This window comes from Eulemur rufifrons, chromosome 3 (assembly GCF_041146395.1).
Source record: "Eulemur rufifrons isolate Redbay chromosome 3, OSU_ERuf_1, whole genome shotgun sequence".
In the NCBI taxonomy this organism is placed as follows: Eukaryota; Metazoa; Chordata; class Mammalia; order Primates; family Lemuridae; genus Eulemur; species Eulemur rufifrons.
The window spans coordinates 52,138,929-52,159,873 of record NC_090985.1 but is presented as its reverse complement, the minus strand read 5'-3'; the positions used below and the strand labels follow the sequence as shown (position 1 = coordinate 52,159,873).

Sequence of the window (20,945 nt, the reverse complement as noted above, 5' to 3'; positions counted from 1 at the left end):
CTAGGTACAGTGGGGCATGCCAAGAAATCAAAAAATATCATTATGATTGTCAATTAGAGGGATAGCACAAACTTATTTGAATCTGAAGGGGGGAAATATGTGAGGTTTGTGTATTAGGTAGGCTTAGAGGCCCGCCTCGGAGGATTAATGATCAAGAAAGACAGGCAAAAGAAAAAAAAATATCCTTTGGTTGGGACAGATGGAGAACTTATCATGGATCCCTCTCACGAAAAGTAGTAGGGCCATTTTTTACTTATGGGGACAGCCTTGGGACGTCGGCACCCGGGTCGAGCGTGGAGCTTTGACGATTGCAGACTGGCCCGGGCCGGCTCGGCCCTCCCGCGAGGGTCCTCGGCGACTGCACGTGCGAGTGCGCGGGCGAATCCCGGAGGCGCAGCCCGAGCGCTGGGGGCGGGGCGGGGCGGGGCGGGCCTCGGGGCCAAGTTCGGCGGCGCTCTGCGGAGTCCGGCGCGGGAGCGAGGCGCGGTCGCCGAGCCGAGTCCCGCTCTGGGCCAGCTGCGAGCCGCGGGCACCGACTCCGCGGAACTGGCTTAGCGATGGGACACCTGTGGCTCCTGGGGACTTGGTGCCTTTGGGGGCTGCTCCTGCGTGCCGTGGATCTCCGCACAGGTAACCCGTTCGGGGCGCCAGGGAGGCAAGCGGTAGAGATCCGTGTAGACACCACCCCTGCTCCTGAGATCGCGGGAGAAGAAGCGGGACCACCTGGCACCTGACCTGGGCTGAGGCTGTGAGTGCATGGCGGTCCCCGGGACCTGGGGACCTGGAAAGCAGGACAAACGGACAGCGACAGATAGAGGGACAGAGCGAAAGAGACAGCGACAGGGACACAGAGAAAAAGACACATAGAGAAAGCGAGAGATTACTTTTAATTCGTCATTGTTGCTGCTTGAATTATGGACACCCCAACACCAGAACCAAGTGACACATTTTGAAGACTGAAATTTGACTGGGGTGTAGGAACTGGGAAGTGGCAACCTGTGTCCTCTCTTGCCTCACTCTTCTTGGGTCCCTTTTGTCATTGAAGGGAGGGCAACAGGCCCCAGTAGGACAGCAATAGTTCTTTGTGGCCAGTGTCAGTCATTTCCAGAGGCAGCTGCCCTGTGTCTTCAAAGTAATACCCAGGAGAGGGCTGGGAAGAGACTGATAAGATAAGAAATTGGAGTTGTCTGTGGAGATAAGGGGAGGATGAACCTGAGATAGGTGAGGAGCAGCACTGCCTGGAGATAGGATCCAGCTCCCTCCCTGAGTTTCCTACTCCTGGCTGTTGGCTGCCCTGAGTCATGAGTGTTGTGGCAGCAGGAACACCTTGGAGCTCTTGGCAAAGCCAGACCTGAAGTACAGAGGCTTTGGGTCTGGCAGCTGGGAGCTGGGCTTCTTCATGCCGGAGAGCTTTTGCTATTGTAGGTGAAGTCCACACTAAACATTTTTCAGGCAGGAATGAATTATACAATCATAATTCCCTTACCCTTTTCTCATACATCCATTTCAAACAATTAATAATTTCTGTAGCTCTTCTTTGCATCCTCATGTAAATTATTCTACCTACTCTGAGAATTAGGACTCTAATAATTACCAGATCTGTACAATTTAAGTAGAAAATAAACACTTCTTTCCACTGTGTATCTTTGAGTTGCTTTAAAGAATTAATTGCAGGACTCCAAAGAAGCAGCTAACTCATCCCCGTATTTGCACAAGTGGCTCCGCTCCCTCTGCCTGGAACTCTCTTCATCTTTGACGGTTTTTCCAGTCCAGCTAATTCATTTTTGCCCTCCAAAATGTGGCAGGAGCATCCCTTCTTTCTAGAAGCCAATGTGACCCAAGCAGTGTGGGTGAAATGGTCTTTCTAAGTCATCCATGGCCCCTGTGCTTTCTTCTGCCCCTCTGCACTGTTTAAGCTAAGCATTTGGAAAGTTAGAACTATTAACATTTCTGTATCTCCAGGAATCTAACACACTTTGTTGAATCAAAATCAAAAATCCATCAAAACTGGATTTTTACATAAGGAAGTTGACTATCATCTGGAGGCTAAAAAGATCCCAGAAATTATCTTTCTTGAAGTCTCACTCTGTTGCAGAAAATAATTTCTCTTAAAACCAACATTACTGTTTGTACCTGATCTAGTCCTTTAACTTACCTAGCATTACATTTCTTATGTGCCTTTATTATGACCTATTTCTTCACATTGTCTGCTGTTATGTGGGCTACTGAGTGTAGTCATGGATCTGCATTTAGCAGAGCACTACATGAAATTAAGGGTTTAATAAATGTGTTATATGATACGATAGGTAAGTGATAAAAATGATCATGCATTATTCTTGCTCTTGGTAGCACCTAAGATAGTGCTTTGCACAAAGCCAGTGAGTATGAGCTAAGTTAATGACTTAAGTCCTTGTCATTGGTTAGTAGTAGAGCCCAAAATAAACCTGAGTGTATTTTACTTGTAGTCCTATAACCTTCGCAATGTTTTTCTTGCAACATTGTGATATGTTGTATAAAATTTGACAGTTGAAATGAAGAACTTGATGATTTTACCTCTACCATAATTTAATATCTTTCAGATGGCTCTGAAATAATCCCCAAAGTCACAGAAATAATGCCCAAATATGGCAGCATAAATGGAGCAACAAGGCTGACTATTAAAGGGAAAGGTATGGTTGTGTTTTGTTGTTGTGGTGTTTTGTTTTTTGCCAAGATTGAGGTATTTAAAAACTATTTCACATTTAGAGCTTTATGATGAAAAAAAGAAAAACCACTGGAGTTGTTTATCCACTTGGCCAAAATAGTAAAACTCTGTCTCCTTTGATAGCTAATGAAATCCTCAAGAAACTCTATCCATTTGATCATCTCAATTCTTATTTTAATTACTTTCTTAACACCAAGATCTGGATTAATGACTGAACTGAAAAGAACATAATCAACCCAACTCTGAAATTTTGCTTTATTTTTCATGGGCCTAAGAACATTTAATTTATTTTTATATTAAATGAAACATGTTGGGGGTGTTGGGGTAGAATGTTAGTAAGAGGGTATGATAGAGAAATAGAATGTTAATGAAAGAAGAAAGACAATAGAAAGCAAAACTGGATTCCTTCTGCTACCACCCAGCCCCAGGCTTCATGAAGGTATGGTTTAGGCAATCACACCTTTCTCCTTGCCTGGTCTTGGGATGAAAACACAGTAGACAATCAGTAAATATATTTAATGAGCAGCTGTTCCTAGGATTACATAGAAGTATGTGGTTCTTTTAGCTATAAGGCTTTTGCAATATAAGTGATAGTAGATTGAGATACTTATGAATATTTGAAGAATAGAAAAGAAACATTTACAAAGAATATTAATGAAATTTATTATTTGGTCTTTAAAATAAGAAATGAGAAGTTTTTAGAGTCAGTTGACAAAGCAAGGTATTTAATTATTCTGTATTATAGTGAAATGTCTTTTACTACTTCTAATATTTCTATAGAATTCAAGCTCTCAATGATATACTTAAAATGGTTTATTCCTGTACATTGTGAACAATATATTCTGAATTAAAGTGTTATTTAGAGTTAACAACTGTAAACAACACATTTGGTAAAGATTATTGTAAAGATATCTTTGACCACATCTTCCTTATCTTGTAAATTGCTGTTAAGATGGTGTGCTTGAAAGCGAATGGGTTTTAAATAGAACTTTAAATGCCATGAGAGAAATGCTTGGATTAAAAAAACAAAAACAAAAACATCCAGCCATTTTTTTCTGTTTTTAGAAGACATGGCTTGAGTTTAAGCACCTAGACCCAGATTATCCTTAGAAATAACAAAAACTAAAAAACATTCTATTCTTAAGACATTTTGGAAGCTAGCTATAATCTTTGCTCTTGTGTGTACGTTCTGAGGCAATTAGTCTCAGGACTCTTAATTATGAAGCACAAAGTATTGTGTTCAATTTCTGCTTTTCCCATCAGTCCCAACTTATAGTTGCTTTTGGCAGACACTTACAGAAGAGTTAAATCCTATTTGAACTGTAGATACCTGCACCCCTGTTTGGATTTATTTCCCCTGCTCCTTGCTTTAAGTACACACTGAAGGTGACTAGAAATGTGTTCATGTATGTATTTCTCAGAGGCTGAGTCTAAATACCATTTTATTGCTTTTTGGAAGCAGAAAATAGAATGTTGGTTGTCAGGGGCTGGGAGAAGGGGAAAATAGGGAGGTTATTGATAAAAAGGGTAGAAAGTTTCAGTTATGCAAAATGCCTAAAACCTAGAGCTCTACTGTATACCAAAGTGCCTATTTTTAACAATACTACATTGTATACTTAAAATTTTGTTAAGAGGGTAGGTCTCATGTTACATGTTTGTATCACAAAAATTTTTAAAAATAATAAGTAGAGCAGGCCAGGAGCGGTGGCTCATGCCTGTAATCCTAGCACTCTGGGAGGCCGAGGCAGGAGGATCGCTTGAGGTCAGGAGTTTGCGACCAGCCTGAGCAAGAGCGAGACCCTGTCTCTACTAAAAATAGAAAGAAATTAGCTGGACAACTAAAAATATATATAGAAAAAAAAATTAGCCGGGCATGGTGGCACATGCCTGTAGTCCCAGCTACTTGGGAGGCTGAGGCAGAAGGATCGCTTGAGCCCAAGAGTTTGAGGTTGCTGTGAGCTAGGCTGATGCCACAGCACTCTAAAAAGCCCAGGCAACTGAGCGAGACTCTTTCTCAAAAAAAAAAAGAAAAGAAAAGAAAAAAAAAAGAAATAGAGCAGAAGGAAACTTTTGGAAGTGATAGATATGTTTATGGCATTGCCTGTGGTTATGGTTTCATGAGTGTATAATTATCTCCAAACTCATCAAGTTGTACATATTAAATATGTACAGCTTTTTATAAGTCAATCATATCTCAATGAGGTATTTTGAAATAAATAAATAAACAATAAATACATAAAATGCTATTTTAATGTAGGTTTTTGGGTACCCATGATAAATACAGAATGTGTAGAAAGCAAAACACAACAGAGCTCCTATAGGTGCATGAATGAACTTGAACAAAGTTTATTTGGGATGACTACATTCACATCAGTGTTTTCTCTGATCAATAGATTCTCCATTTTTAGAATTGCATGCAGTTCTAACTTAACGATCACATAAGAACACTTTTTTTTTTTTTTTTTGAGACAAGGTCTTGCTCTGTCCCCCAGGCTAGAGTGCAGTGGTGTCATCATACCTTACTGCAACCTCAAACTCCTGGACTCTAGCAATCCTCCTGCCTCAGCCTTCAATATGCTGGGACTATAGGCACACACCACCACATCCAGCTAATTTCTTTATTTTTTGTAGAAATGGAGTCTCAATCTTGCTCAGGATGGTCTTGAACTCCTGGTCTCAAGCGATCCTCCTGCCTTGGCCTCCCAAAGTGCTGGGATTATAGGCGTGAGCCACTGTGCCTGGCCTAAGAACATTTTCTGAATGGAATTCTGTATTCTAGATGACTACTTAAATGTTGGTCCCCTATCATTTTCAAAAATGTTTTATTTTTGTAAAAGCCATTATAAAAAAGTAAAATATTGTAGAAATGCTTGACTTAGAAAGTGAGTTCTCTGAATACCACCCAGTAGAAAGATCTACTGTTAACATCTGGTGTACCCAAATGACTTCCTTTTGAATATTTCCAAACATGATACGGTATTGACCTTTAAAAGCAAGAATTTACTACTGCATTACTTTGTTCAAAAGGAGCCAAAGATAATGTTACAATTATAATGCCCAAGCAAAAGTGTTTTGGGCAATAACATGATCATAGAAATTTTTATGTTATTTCCTTCTAAGATGACTGATTTGATGAGGAGCATTATCATTTTGATAAGTTCTGGAGTGTTTGTAACTATATTGGTTTTGTTACTTTATAGTCATCTCTTGTATTTTTCAATTGTCTTCTTTGACATTTATCATGTTTCTCTTTATTTAAAAAAATCAGTAAGATGGGAGGAGTAATATTTTACTTTTGGTTCCTTTTTCTAGCTATTTCCCTTACAATGTCTGGCACACACATTTTTGGTGAAATGAAGTGTTGAATTATATAATTTTTACAATATTATGGAACGCACATAGACTTTGGTCCAGTCTATCTTTCAATTCGATCTTTGCAACTTCGCATCATGTGACTGGGGGCCAGTTACTAATACTTCTCTGAGCCTCAGCTTCCTCATCAGTAGAATGAGCTAGTAATTCCTACCTCTTGGGACTGTTGTGAATAGTGAAAAGGACGATGTATCTAAGTTACCTGTTATATAGTGTATGCTCTGTAAATTAGAGCTATTTTATTTTTATTATTCCTTGCATTTATGTTATAGGCCTAGTTTAATTCTTTAAAAACTATCTTCCATCCATTACACTGTATCTTTCTTTCTCATTGTTTTGAATGTTACAACTTTTAAGTAGGTTAATAAACTCTCAATCCTGTTTTCTTACACTGGAGAAACCAGATTTTTAAACTAGGCTGCATTGTATATGACAACTGCTGGCTTTAACAACACTGACATTTTCCGTGATGGCAGCACAGGCGTTACTTTTGGATTGCTGCTATCAGAAGACCCAGGTTCTCGTGCCTGGCAATTCCTGTCACCGTTTTTTCTGCAAAAGAAAAAAATACATTACAACGTGTCAGGAATTTCCATCTGAAGCCTCCACCTTTTTCTGTTTCCAGGGTACACCCAACCTTTCCTGTAATCGCTGTGCTTTGGAGTACTTCCAGAGGTGTCTTCTTTATACCCAAATATTTGTTTATAATTATACTTTTATTTATTTTTATTTAAAACTTTTTAGAGATAGGGTCTCATTCTGTCACCCAGACTAGAGTGGAATTATGCTTTTAAATTAAAATTCTTTTTTAGAGTAATTCCTTTGTGTTTCTTTTTAACTCTTTGCAATTAGGTAAAAAAAAATTAAAAATATTTATATACTTATATTTTTTAAACAAAATTAATAATGAAAGTATTTATAAATCTTGTCGATTTGGTTCATGTTAATATTTCCTCATACATTTTCCTCCTAAGACATTTTCAAATATCCTATATATATTTGACATTATAGCAACTTGTAAGCTAAAAACAATAGCATCTTTTGTTGATATTATTTTTCAGAATGGTAGTTGTGTTAGGAGTGCTGAAGAACAGATCTCTGTTTCCATATCTTTGATGTGACATGTACCAGATAGGAAAAAATAAATATATGTATCACATCCTGAACCACAGCACAAGTAAAACTTTCCATTCTTTAGTGATTAATAGTTGCCAGCAGCCCTCTGTGTGTTCCAAACTCAATGTGAACTCCAAAGATAAGCAGAAGAAGTTGGCAAAAGGAAAGAGCAGGTTTATAAGTAGCTTGCATTGCTGTGTGTTCATATGTCTTCTCACAATTCCATTTTAGTAGTAACTGCCTTTCTAGATTCAAAACTGCAAATTGAATGCAAATATCTTTCCCATGTAAAATTGATACTTATATTTGTACTTTAGCCTATGATGGATGAATCATTTCATTAAGGTTTAAACTTAGAGGCATAAAGTGGTGTTTATTAAAATCCCTACCTTTGTTGAGTTTCTGCTTACTTTTTCTACATATAAAGGAAAGTGTAGGCTAGAAGCTCAGCACATAGGGGCTGGAGGAAGTTACACTGGGTAACAGGTAATAGCATTGGCAATTACAGCCCAGGTTTAGATTCTGGCCGCCCACTTACTGATTCTGGGTTATTTTTATAAAGGGCTATTAATGCTGAGCCTAAATGTCAAGATTTTTGTGACTAATAGCAATAGCAGATATCTATTGAGCTCTTGGTAGATGAGCCAGGCACCATGTTAAACAACACAGGTAAATCATTACTTAGTATTCCTAACAGTCCATTAAGATAGATTATAGTAATTTTTCTGATGAGGGGACTAGGCTGGGAGAGTTTACGTCTTTCCCAAGGTCATAATGGAAAGGGGTGCTCGAGCTGAGATTCCAACCCAGGTTATCAGAGTGCAAAGCCTGGGCCCTTTCCATTAAACAGCACTGTCATCTAACATGTAGCTTTACCAGAGCTGGAGTTTAGTGGCTTTGGTATTTGATGAACATCTGGCACAATGAAGTCCTACTTCCTGTCCAATGCTACACTAAGAAGTATTTATGTTGTCTAACAGACCTTTGTAGAACACTGAAAATGTTCAATAATTTAAAAAACAGTTACACCAGAGATATCTGGCAATCCCAATCCTGCCACTTCAACTGTTAAGGGTTATTTAATGGGAGCACATATTACCGTAATGAGAATTTTGTTGAAACATACTTGAAAGCTACTAAAATTTTAAGGTAAATACCAAATATTTATTTTTTCTAACATTAGCATTATAAATGATATGTTTATATTATAGTATTATAAATAGGATTATACATAAGATTTAAAGAGTTAAATCTATATCTATGGATTTACTATTTTTTCTTGTTTACTGATGTTGAGTTTATTTTTGTACTGAGAACAATATAGTCTGTAGGTAATTAAATTCTGAAATTTAAATAGCTTATAAATTTACATTAATGACATGAGTGCAAATCCATTAGTGTAAAAGAAAAATTTTCATAATTGCAAAAATAATACTAGTCATCAATTTGCCTTTAATGATGTTTTAATGTTAAGCACCTGCAATATTCAGAAAAAATTATATTTAAAAATTCACTTATTTTTAGAACTCAGAATTTAGGAATTTTAGATTTTGAAATAATCTGGGCAAAAACTGTTTACTATTTTAACTTTCTTCCAAAAACATTATAATATAGACAATTTCATAGATGTGTGCAATTCACTTTGCATACTAGAATGGAATAAGTACCTTTTAAACATTTTTATTGGGAGAATATTTAATTATGGGATTTACAGAACATAATCCAATTACTCTTATTCATAGGTTTTATTTCTTAGGTTTATTTCAAAACTGAATATTGTTTCAACAATATAAAATATTTTTATGTGGCATGCAATACTTAATTTATGTTTACTTCCAAATGTAGTTTTGAATTTGCATATATTTATAGTAAGATTAAAATAATTTTCTGCTGGTTCACATTATCCATTTGTCACTTTTGTTGGATCATACCCATCGGCATACAAACATACTGTTATTTTACCACCAGAAAAAAAGTAAAAGAAAAATCATCAGCTTTCCCCTTGCTCTGCACTCCTTTCTAGCGGTCAACCCCTTTCTCTGTTTCCCTTTGTAGTAAAACTCTTGAAATATGTTACCAATATTTGTTCTCCTCACTTGCTGTCCTCCATTCTTCACTGGAGCCCATGCCAAACATTTGTACCATCATTTATCCCATCACTGACTAACACAGCATCTTCACTCCTGCCCCCCAGTCTGCTCTTAGAACAGCAGCTAGTGAATTTTGGAGAGTGTAACTCACATCATGCCACTCCTTTGTTTCAAAACTCCCAGTGGTTCCCCACTCATAAAAATCATCTAAACTCCTCCATTTCTGATCTCCTCTCCTACCACTTCTCCTCATTCATACTTCTCTAACCACACTTGTTCTTACTTCTATTCATAAATATGGTCCCACTACAGGGTCTTGGCGCATCGTATTCCTTCTATCTAAAATGCAGTTCCCATAGATATTGTCATGGTTTGCTGCCTCTGAAAAACTTCCATGACCATCTGTATCACAAGCTTCCTGTGTCCCACTTCACATCTTCATGGCATCACCTCTGACTTTAGTCATAAATGTTGCAAAGTGGTCCTTGGGCTCTTAACTCACTTTTCACTGTCAGCCTCCCTAGTAGGCAGAGCTGTGATCAGTATACACAATCAGTAACATTGAGTGGAGGCAAAGGTCATTCAAGGTAAGGATATACACAGGCTCCTGGGCAGTGGCAGATGACTTGACTAGTTGGTCAGGGACTAAAAGGAATAGGATTAGAAGATAAAAAATAAGAAAGTTTTAGAAAGAGCCATATGAAGGGATGCATAGCAGTGAGAATAAAGCATGCAGACCTATGTGTTTCAAGTTAACCCTCATAAGAGAGCATCTCCTACAGAGGAGATGGAAAAACAGATTGATTGGATGATTTATCCAGGAGCTTCTCCCCCTGGGTGTTCTCATGCTTGTGCAGTGGGCCCATGAAGATGGCCATGGCATGGAGATTGTGCCTGGGCCAACACCATGGACTCCCTTTCACCAAGGCTAAACTACCTACTGCTACTGCTGAATAACTACCTGCCAATAGCAAAGACCAGCAATGTTTTCCCAGTGCGGTACCACCTCTCAAGAAGTTGGCTCAGCTACTTAGTGACACATTGGTTACATCACCCTCCTTTTCTCATGGAAAGAGCAGAGATTTGTTGCTACCAGAACTGAGACCTATTCCAGATATGGGCTTTGCCTTCCCTTTCCACAGTGCCTCTGCCACCACCATGTTCTGAGAACTTAAAGAGCCTGATTTACTGCCATAGGATTCCATGAAATATTGCCTCAGAGCAAGGAGCACATTTCATAGTGAAAAAGCTGATATAATGAACACATGATCATGAAACCTGTGTCATTCTGAAACATCTGGCCTAACATTATAAAGGAATAGCTTATTAAAGCTGTGGCCAAGATGGAAGCTTGAGAAAAGCTTCCTGTGGGATAGGATTCTGTCCTCCATAATATGGTATATGCATCGAGCTAATGGCAGATATATACTGTTGTTTCCCAATAGAGAGAATTCATGGAGCTGGAAATAAAGGACTGCTATCCTTCACCATCACTTGCAGAGACCCAGAAATTGAATTTGTGCTTTCTGTTCTTGCAACCTTAGGTTCTGCTGGACTTGTGGTATGAGTAGAGAACGCTTCCACCAGGGGTCACAATACTGAGCTGAAACTACCTGATCAGTTTGAATTCACCGAGCATATTTCATATACAACAAGAGAAAAATCTATTCTGAATATTATGAAGAAGTACAGTTGCTTTTACTTAATTCAAATAGAGAAGAGTGTGTTTGGAATTCAGGGTGTTCACGGGGGTATCTTTTGGCTTCCTTGTCCAGTGATAATTGTGAATAGCCAATTGCAGCAACCACAACCTGACAAGGGCAAGGAAGTTAAGGGCTCAGACCTCTTAGCAATGAAGGTTAGCTCACCCCATTAACTGTAGTGAGTAAGGGAAATCTACCATGGGTGAAAGACAGGGGGCATAGTGAATAATAATTATAGCCTCAGGACCAGTTATAGTAGTGTGGCCTTGTCCCACTAGCCCTCTTATATTAAATCTTTATTTTTTTTATTTTTTATTCTTTTTGAGACAGAGTCTCACTCTGTCACCTCTAGAGTGTCGTTACATCAGTGTAGCTCACAGCAACCTCAAACTCCTGGGCTCAAGTGATTCTCCTGCCTCAGCCTCCTGAGTATCTGGGATTACAGACTCGAGCCACCATGCTCGGCTAATTTTTCTATTTTTAGTAGAGATTGGGTCTCACTCTTACTCAGGCTGGTCTCAAACTCCTGACCTCAAGTCATCCTCTGGCTTTGGCTGCCCAGAGTGCTAGGATTACCAGTGTGAGTCACTGCATCTGGGCTCCTCTTGTATTAAATCTTTAGCAGAGCTCTTATCTGACCACCACTTCAAAGCCTTGGTGATAGATTATGCTTAATATATAGGCCATGAGCAGATATGTGTGGTATAAGGGGTAGAATGTATCAGATGCCTTTAATATATAATTTTATGGTTTTATTTATTTTTGTAGATTTAGGGGGTACAAGTGCAATTTTGTTACATGGATATATTGCATAGTGGTGAAGTCTGGGCTTTTTGCATAACCATTACCCAAATAGAATACATTGTACCCATTAGGTAATTTCTCATCCCTCTCTACCCTCTCACCTTTCAGAGTCTCTGATGTCTATCATTCTACTCTCTATGTCCATGTGTACACATTATTTAGCTCCCACTTATACGTGAGAACGTGCAGTATTTGACTTTCTTTTTCTGAGTTATTTCACTTGAGTTAATGGCCTCCAGTTCCATCCATGTTGCTGCAAGAGACATAATTTTATTCTTTTTATGGCTGAGTAATATTCCACATTTTCTTTATTCAATTATCCATTGATGAATACTCATGTTGATTCCACATCTTTGCTATTATGAATTGTGCTGCAATACACATATGAGTGCCTTTTCAATATAATACTTTCTTTTCCTTTGGGTAGATACCTATTAATAGTAGGGGGATTGCTGAATCACATGGTAGTTCTATTTGTAGTTCTTTGAGAAATCTCCATACTGTTTTCTATAGAGGTTGTGCTAATTTATATTCCCACCAACAGTGTATAAGAATTTTCTCTGCATCCTTGTGAACATCTATTATTTTTTCATCTTTTAATAATAATCATTCTGACTGGTATAAGATGGTATCTCATTGTGGTTTTAATTTGCATTTCTCTGATGATTAGTGATGATGAACATTTTTTTATATTTGTTTGCCCTTTGTATGTCTTCTGTAGAAAAATGTTTGTTCATGTCCTTTGTCCACTTTTTAATGGGGTTATTTGGGTTTTTGTTGTTGTTCTTGAGTTGTTTGAGTTTCTTATAGATTCTGGATATTTATTAGTCCTTTGTCAGATACATAGTTTGTGAATATTTTCTCCTGTTCTATACATGGTGTATTTACTCTGTTGATTATTTCTTTTGTTGTACAGAAGCTTTTTAGTTTAATTATGTCCCATTTGTCTATTTCTGTTTTTTTCACATTTGCTGTTGAGGTCTTAGTCATAAATTCTTTGCCTAGACCAATGTCCAGAAGAGTTTTTTCTAAAATTTTTATGGTTTCAGGTCTTACATTTTAGTCTTTAATCCACCTTGCATTAATTTTTTATCTGATGAGAGATAGGGGTCTAGTTTCATTATTCTGCATATGGACATTCAGTTTTCCCAGCATTATTTATTGAAGAAGGTGTACTTTCCCTAGTGTATGTTTTTGTTGAACTTGTCACAGATCTATTGACTGTAGATATGTGGCTTTATTTCTGGGTTCTCTATTCTGTTCTATTGATCTATATGCCTATTTTTATACTAGTATCATGCTGTTTTGGTTTTTATAGCCTTGTAGTATAATTTGAAGTCAAATAATGTGAATGTCTCCAGCTTTGTTCTTTTTGTTTAGGATTGCATTGGCTATTTGGGCTCTTTTTGATTCCATATGAACTTTAGGATTGTTTTTTCTGTTTCTGTGGAAAATATTATTGGAATTTTGATAGGAATTGCATTGAATCTGTAGATTGCTTTGGGTAGTATGGTCATTTTAACAATATTGATTCTTCCAATCCATGAGCATGGGATGTTTTTCAATTTGTTGTCATCTACAATTTCTTTCATCAGTGTTTTATAGTTTTCCTTATAGAGATCTTTCATCTCTTTGGTTAAATGTATTCCTGGGTACTTTATTTTATTTTTTATAGCAATTATAAATGGATATGATCATCCAAATAGATGCAGAAAAAGCATTTAATAAAATTCAGGATCCCCTCATGATAAAAACCCTCAACAAAGTAGGCATAGAAGGACTATACCTCAAAATAATACAAGCCATATATGACAAACGCAAAACCAACATCATACTGAATTGGGAAAAATTGAAAGCATTCTCTCTACGAACTGGAACAAGAAAAGGATGTCCACTTTCACCACTCCTGTTTAGCATAGTACTGGAAGTCCTAGCCAGAATAATCAGACAAGAGGAAGAAATAAAGGACATCCAAGTTGGAAAAGAGGAAGTCAAATTATCTCTGTTTGCTGATGATATGATCGTGTACCTAGAAAACCCTAAAAACTCCTCCAAAAGAATCCTGGATTTGATAATAGAATTCAGGAAAGTTTCAGGATACAAAATCAACATACAAAAATCAGTAGCATTTCTATACATTAATAATGACCAAGCTGAGAACCAAATGAAGAACTCAAATGTTTTCATACTCAGCTTTACATCCTCTTGTTCTTATCTCTAATTCCAGCCACAGCTGTGGAAAATAGTCCACTGTGTACTTTGACTCTAAATATGCTTCCAGATTTTTGCCTGAAGTTTTCACAACGTATCTTTGTTGATCATCCAAGAGCCTCTCTGAGACAATGACTTAGGACATTGGAACCCATATAGCATATCTTATGTGCAGCCAGAAAGTGCTAGAAAGATTATTTCCCCCAGGGGTAACTCATAAGCATGGGGACCAGATTTGGTAAAAGAATGCTACTTGGCATTGATTCTTTGATTTGGAAATTTCTATTTTTCTTAGAAATTCCCAGCAATATTGAGCCACAGTTGTCCTCAGTGGTGCCCAGATTTTCTCTCTTCAACTTTTGCTCTCCCTGATACCTAAGGGATTACCACCCAAATAAACTGTCTGCTTATAAGACCTCACCTCAGACTTTGCTTCATAGAAACTCAAGGTAAAGATCCCATCCCTTATAAAATAATGTTGCCCTCTTCTAGTCTCTCTAGCCTGCTTGTTTTTCATGGCACTATCCTCACCAGATATAGAATCTAGCAGGGTGTGTGTGTGTGTATGTGTGTGTACACAGTAGACTCTCTGTATCTGCAGGTTCTGCATCCACCGATCCAACCAACTGCAGATGGAAAATACAGTATTTATGAGATACTGATATGGGTTCTGCAGGGCTGGCTGAAGGACTTCAGTATCAGGAGATTTTGGTATCCATGGGGTCCTGGAACCAATCTGTAGATACCAAGAGATGACTGTAAATATCCTCAAGCAATACTTTTATAAATAAATTAATTAAAGGCCAATTTTTATGCTTCCAAAGAAGACTACAGTCATAGGGGTAAATATGAAATAGGTTCACTGCTTACTTGAGTATTTTTTCTTAAATCATTTATTGAATGATTTGATACTGAGTGACAATTATTAGATCTCTGAAAATAGAATTCTACTTATAATAATTGAGTTTTCTTACTTTTCCAGGTTTTTCTCAAGCAAACCAGTTTAACTATGGAGTTGATAATGCTGAGTTGGGAAACAGTGTACAATTAGTTTCTTCTTTCCAGTCAATTACTTGTGATGTAGAAAAAGATGCAAGTCATTCAACTCAAATTACATGCTATACTAGGTTTGTTTTAAAGTAACTTTAATAACATCATTTTCATCATATAAGAAATCATAGTCATGTATATTAGTAATATAATTGTTTTTATCACCCTGGCTATTATAAGTAATATTTTTCTGATTTTTAGTTATTTTTGATTTCATGATATTTAGATTATTTTATGCCTTTATTATATTCAATTATAATGCTCTCTCCACATATTTTCATGATAAAATACATTCTATATCTTTTTCCATGTTATTAGAGCTATTATTTTATCATTATTGAGCTCTTTTAGAAGATAAATAGCTGCTATTAAATTATAATGATGTGCCTTAAAATACCAAAATTATGCTTTCCTGTCCAGTTTGATTAATTTTATTCAAATCTTCACATAGTCATAAAGATTAAAGATGAACATTTTGTATATGACATCTGAAGTTCTTTGCTATCAGGCTAAATTGATGTGTGTTATTAGCAACTTAGGAAAAAAATTTAAATAATTTTAAATTGCAACTTTCAATATTCAGGTATCTCATATTCCAGAGGATTTTTATCTACACTAGGCTTGTTGGCTATTCTTCAGCAGGAAAAGCTTACTTAGGGGGAAACTTGGTTAACTAATACTTTTTAAGACATAAAGCATGGGATAACTGAATGTGAGATTTTACTATTTTAAATGATTATTATTACTGTTGTTTGTTGTTACTGCATTTGTTGCCCTTTTTTTTTTTGGAGACAGAGTCTTGTTCTGTCTGTTGTCCTTTTTAATAAGCACCAGTGCACATAGTAATAACAGATATTTGAGGTTTATAAAGTTAGAATTTGCAATAATGAGTTCAGGATAAAGATTATGCTTACATAATGGAATTTAATTAAACATCAATTAGAATTTTAGACATTTTTTGTCAAAAATGACGTGTAGTTTGGGGCAGTAGTTTTCATCAATACTATAAGGAGTTATTGCATTCCTCTTATGTTCTTCATTTACTTTTTAGAGCAATGCCAGAAGATTCCTACACTGTTAGAGTCAGTGTGGATGGGGTTCCTATTGCAGAAAATAACACCTGCACAGGTCACATCAACAGCTGGGCATGCAGCTTCAATGTATGTAGGGATATTCTCTTTAATTTATGTATGATTTATCTTGTTTTCTTTCTTGAAAAACTGGATTCTTATTTTTTAGTTTTATAGATTGTTATCTATTTCTACATTTAAAAATATATTAGCATGTAACTAAGGACGACTTCCCTCACTTTTAATTATCTCCCATAGTAATTGAATCTCTTTTATTTCTGATTTGTTTCCCCCTCCTTCATTTTATTAATGAATTAAAATTTTATATTTCCAAATTATTTTCTTGTTTATATTTTTACATTTTTATCCATTTCTGTTCTTAGCTTTATATTCCCTTTTCCTATTTTCATTGGACTCACTGCTTCCTTTTAAATAAAAGCATAGCTACTTTTCCTTTCTATATAATTTATAATGTAAATAGATAAAATGTGCCTGCATGTAGTATAAGTGTCACTCAAAATGTAGTTGCCCCAAATAGAGGTATTTGCAATAATACATTTTCTTGTAAGCGCCATCCCATATATTTTTAAAAATTGTAGTTATGTTTTTAGTAGTACTGAGTACTACAATGTTTCAATGTAAAATGAAATGTTAAAGAAAAAAATAATGACTTCTGTCCTCAAGAAGCTTCTGTGATTCTCAAATATATTGCCACAGATGATTCCCAAATATCTCTGGTTCCTTTCTCTCTCCCTAGACATGGAGCCATGCTTTGTTTCCTAGTATATCCCACCTAAATGCCCCCAAAACAACGTAAATTCAGCCTGTCTCAAACTGGACTTTATGTATTCCTCCTTAATCCTACTTTTTCTCTGATTATCTCTCACCATCTAAGGCTAGAAACCTGTTATCATCCTTGGTTTCTCCTTCACCTTCACTTTCAGCAAATAGCAGTTGACCATTCACTCCATCTCATTCTCATTTTCCAGAGTCAACCACTTTCAACAACTTCAGCTGTGTATTTAAGTAATAGCTATGTTTATGATTTAGAAATATACTCATTGCTATTTCTGAATCATTACAGTTTAGCAATTATCTATTTATTTCTTACTAGAGAAGATGAGAACTGAGCACCTGCACGCCCACGTCAGTGCATCAGTAGTACTGCCTAACACTACTCCAAAACTCAGTGGCTTCAAGCAGCAGAAATTTATATTGCTTATGCATCCATGAGTCAACTGTGTGATTCTAGGCAGTTGGGCTCTGTTGGTCTTTTCATTTGTCTATGGTCAGCTATGGGTTGGGTAGGAGGCTTTGCTGATCTTGGCTAGGCTCTTTCACATTCTGGGGACCTCAGCTGGAACAACCAAGTTGATTAGGTTTTGTTTTACATGGTCTCTTTATCCTCCAGCAGGAAGTCCAGACTTACTCACATGTTGCAGGTAGGGATTCCTAAAGAGAGCAGAAGTATGCAGGCTATCTTGAGACCTAGGCTCAGAAGTGTCACATTACTTCTATCACATTCTAATGGTCAAAGCAATTTACAAGACTAGTCCAGATTTAAGGAGTGAGTAAATAGGCTCCATCTCTGGATGGGAGGAGCTACAGATGCATCGCAGTGTGAGGATACAGAAAAGGGAAAAATTACAGCCATGTTTGAAAGGAAACTACTACCCCTCTTACCTCCAACACATACAAGTGTCCTTCCATCCCTTAATTAGATATGCCCTAATTTTTGGTAAGATCAATATTCATAACATTATTATGTCTATGTAAGTATATTCACAGCTGAGCCATTTAGTATACTATGAGCAAATTTTCTCTCTTATACAATATTTTGTTTTCACTGGAATTAATAATTGGCTCTTTTAGATATATTTGCATAGTTTCCAATGTATCAAACTCTCCACCAGAAGTGACATTTTTTCAATGTATTCAAATCACTGGGTAATTTATGAAATCATTTTTGCCTAGAAGACATCAACTGTGAATCCCTCTGTCCTCCTGCTCCAATGGGAATAGTTTATTCATTAGATATGCTGCATGACAGTCAATCATTATAAGGTTTCCTTTCACAAGCTTTCTGGGGACTTCCTCTCCTATTACTATTGCTTTCTGAGTCCTATGTCTTCCTCTTTCTTGATTTACTACCTCATAATGGGAGAGTAAAGTATGCTTAAAAAATAAAATCCTTCCATTACTAAATGAACTAAAACCCCTCCAATACTAACATTTCCATGCTACCTTCACATTTGGTTGAGTTTAGCTGGGTAGTGAATGCTAATTTGGAAACACATTTTACTTAGAATTTTGAAATCTTGGCTTTATTGTTTTCTGGCTCAGTGTGTTTTAAACTATTTATGGTGAAGGATAAGCTTTAAAAAATGTTTAATTTGTTGAGGATCAATATCTTGTAAAATACAGTAAATATCACAGTGATATCAAATTGATGTAAAAGTTTCTGTTTACTCTTACTTTTTGTTCTTAAAACCCTATACAGTATTATTTATTTATAACTTCTAATTCTTGTACTATTCTCTAATTTTATATTTAATACTTTTTATAAATATCTTTGACTACTGTTATTCATAATATTTAATTATTCTTAATTTTCAGAACCTTTCCCTCTTTTTCTAGATAAAAACTTGCTCCCTCATCTTCATTTATTTCTGTGATCTTTGTAGATGACATGTTGAAAATCTGTTTCTGATCTAGTTCTTGAAGTTATGATAGGAACTACTATATTGTTTAATATGGACTCTTCAATTATTTTGTTATAGATATTATTTAGGTGAGGACACAGTGGCTTAGGGAGATTGATTTGCAGGGATATTGATGATACCTTGATATCCTTTCTGTTACTCTGCCTCTAAAAATGATATTTTGCCCAAAGTCTTCTAGACAAAATTCTATTACTTTACATAGATTCTCCTTTAAGTGTTTATCTTCTCCTTTTACCATTTTAAAGTATGAAGGAATAAGTCTGAAGTCGTTCTTAGCCTCACATTTTAAAATTTATGGCTTTTCCTTGGCAATATAAAAAATCTGTCCCGTTACTTATGAAGAAATCTGGGCCTCTTTCTTTCAGGTTGTCCCTTAATAAGAATGTAAGAACAACTGACATTTATTGAGAATACTTTGTGCTAGGTTATTTTGCTTGTATTATTTTCATATCCATGCAGAAGTATCTGTTTCTCTTACCATCAACTCCTTCCCCCCACTCCCCAAACAAACTTTATTCCTTAAAAATGCTTCCCATGTTTCTGGCCTTTTCTGTTTTTGGTGACACACTTGTGTTTTTGCAGATGAACTCTTGGTCAGTCTCTAGCCCATTTATTTTTTCCTGCATTATTTGTTTTTAAGTATAGATTGTGTTCGGGATGCATCTTGGTTACTGAGGATTCTTTATTTTGCCCATCAGCTCTGCCCTTTACCCATTCAATATTAATTTTGTTTTTTTTTTTTTTTTTTTTTTACCTTGTAGCATATTTCCCTTTTGTAGTATTTATTTCTCATTTTGTCATTTAAAAAGAGACTAGCTATGTTCATTAACAATTAATATGGTACTGACTATATACCAGACAGTGTTCTGAGTATTTTATGATCAATTCTTGACTCTCATAACAATCCTATAACTGGATACTAATATTATTATATTCATGGATGATAAAACTGAGGCACTGAGAAATTACATTACTTACCCACAGTTAACGCAGCTAAGGGGTGGTAGATCTCAAATTTGAATTAGGACAGCCTGACTCCAGAATCTAGGTCTTAACTCTGATGACCTCTTGCCTCACATATGTACTTGAGGATCTCTAACAGGTATGTACTAGTTTCTTATTTGCAGCCATAACAAATTACCATAAACTAAGTGGCTTACAACAACACAAATTTATTATCTCATAGTTCTGTAGCTTAGAAATTGACATGGTTCTTACCAGACTAAAATCAAGGTGTCTGGGGCTGTGTTCCTTCTGGAGGCTCTAGGGGAGAGTCTGTTTCCTTGCCTTTCCTACCTTCTAGGGGCTGCCCCCATTCCTTGGTTCATGGTCCCCTTCCTCTGTCCTCAAAGCCAGCAGTGGCTGTCAAGTCCTTATCACACATCACTCTGACTTTACTTGCACCGTCATATCACATTTTCTGACTCTGACTCCTCTCTATCTCCTTGTAACGTTTATAAGAACCTTTGTGATTATATCGGGCCCACCAGGATAATCCAGGATAATCTCCCTACTTTAAGGTCAGCTCATTAGCAACCGTAATTCCATCTGCAACCATCTGCCCTGTAACCTAACATATTTGCAGAGATTAGGGCGTGAACATCTTTGGCGGGGGCATTATTCTGTCTACCATAAGGTATCAGAGTTTCTATTATACTGGCCCTCCTGGACTTCTGCTCTCTTCTAATTCCAATTTGGTATCACAATTTTAAAGAACTATATCTGTATTGCTTTAGAAAATTATCATTAGCTTGGCTACTAAAGCTTATTTTTCTGGGCTTTTTGTATGTTTTGCTTTGGTGTTTTTGAAAAAAAATTCTTTGTTATTTTTTCATGTTCATAATCAAGGGTAGACTTTCTTTAATTGTATTCCACTAAATGCCTAAAGGTCTTTACCAGAGAGCCTTATTACTGCGGTTTGGTTTACTCTGTTAACAAAATGATGATTGAATTTTAAAATTCCAGACTGCAAACATTTTGAAATGAAAGAGAATTTTTAGGAGATAAGGAAAAAATCTTGTAATCAGAAAATGTTCTAAGCTTTGTTCCTTACATGTAAAAGGAAATATTTTGACAGTTATATTATGGATGTTGTTGAAATC

General features: G+C 36.4%; 1 protein-coding gene across 1 annotated transcript in view; it reads left to right on the top strand.

Annotated features, from left to right (window-relative positions):
* The first annotated feature begins 557 nt into the window (after nucleotides 1-557).
* Nucleotides 558-20,945, top strand: part of PKHD1L1 (PKHD1 like 1) — a 149,408-nt gene continuing 129,020 nt past the window's right edge. The window contains exons 1-4 of the mRNA XM_069465599.1: nucleotides 558-630; nucleotides 2,580-2,669; nucleotides 14,983-15,127; nucleotides 16,102-16,210. Of these exons, the coding sequence (XP_069321700.1) occupies nucleotides 558-630; nucleotides 2,580-2,669; nucleotides 14,983-15,127; nucleotides 16,102-16,210 (417 nt within the window). The remainder of the gene's footprint in view (nucleotides 631-2,579; nucleotides 2,670-14,982; nucleotides 15,128-16,101; nucleotides 16,211-20,945) is intronic.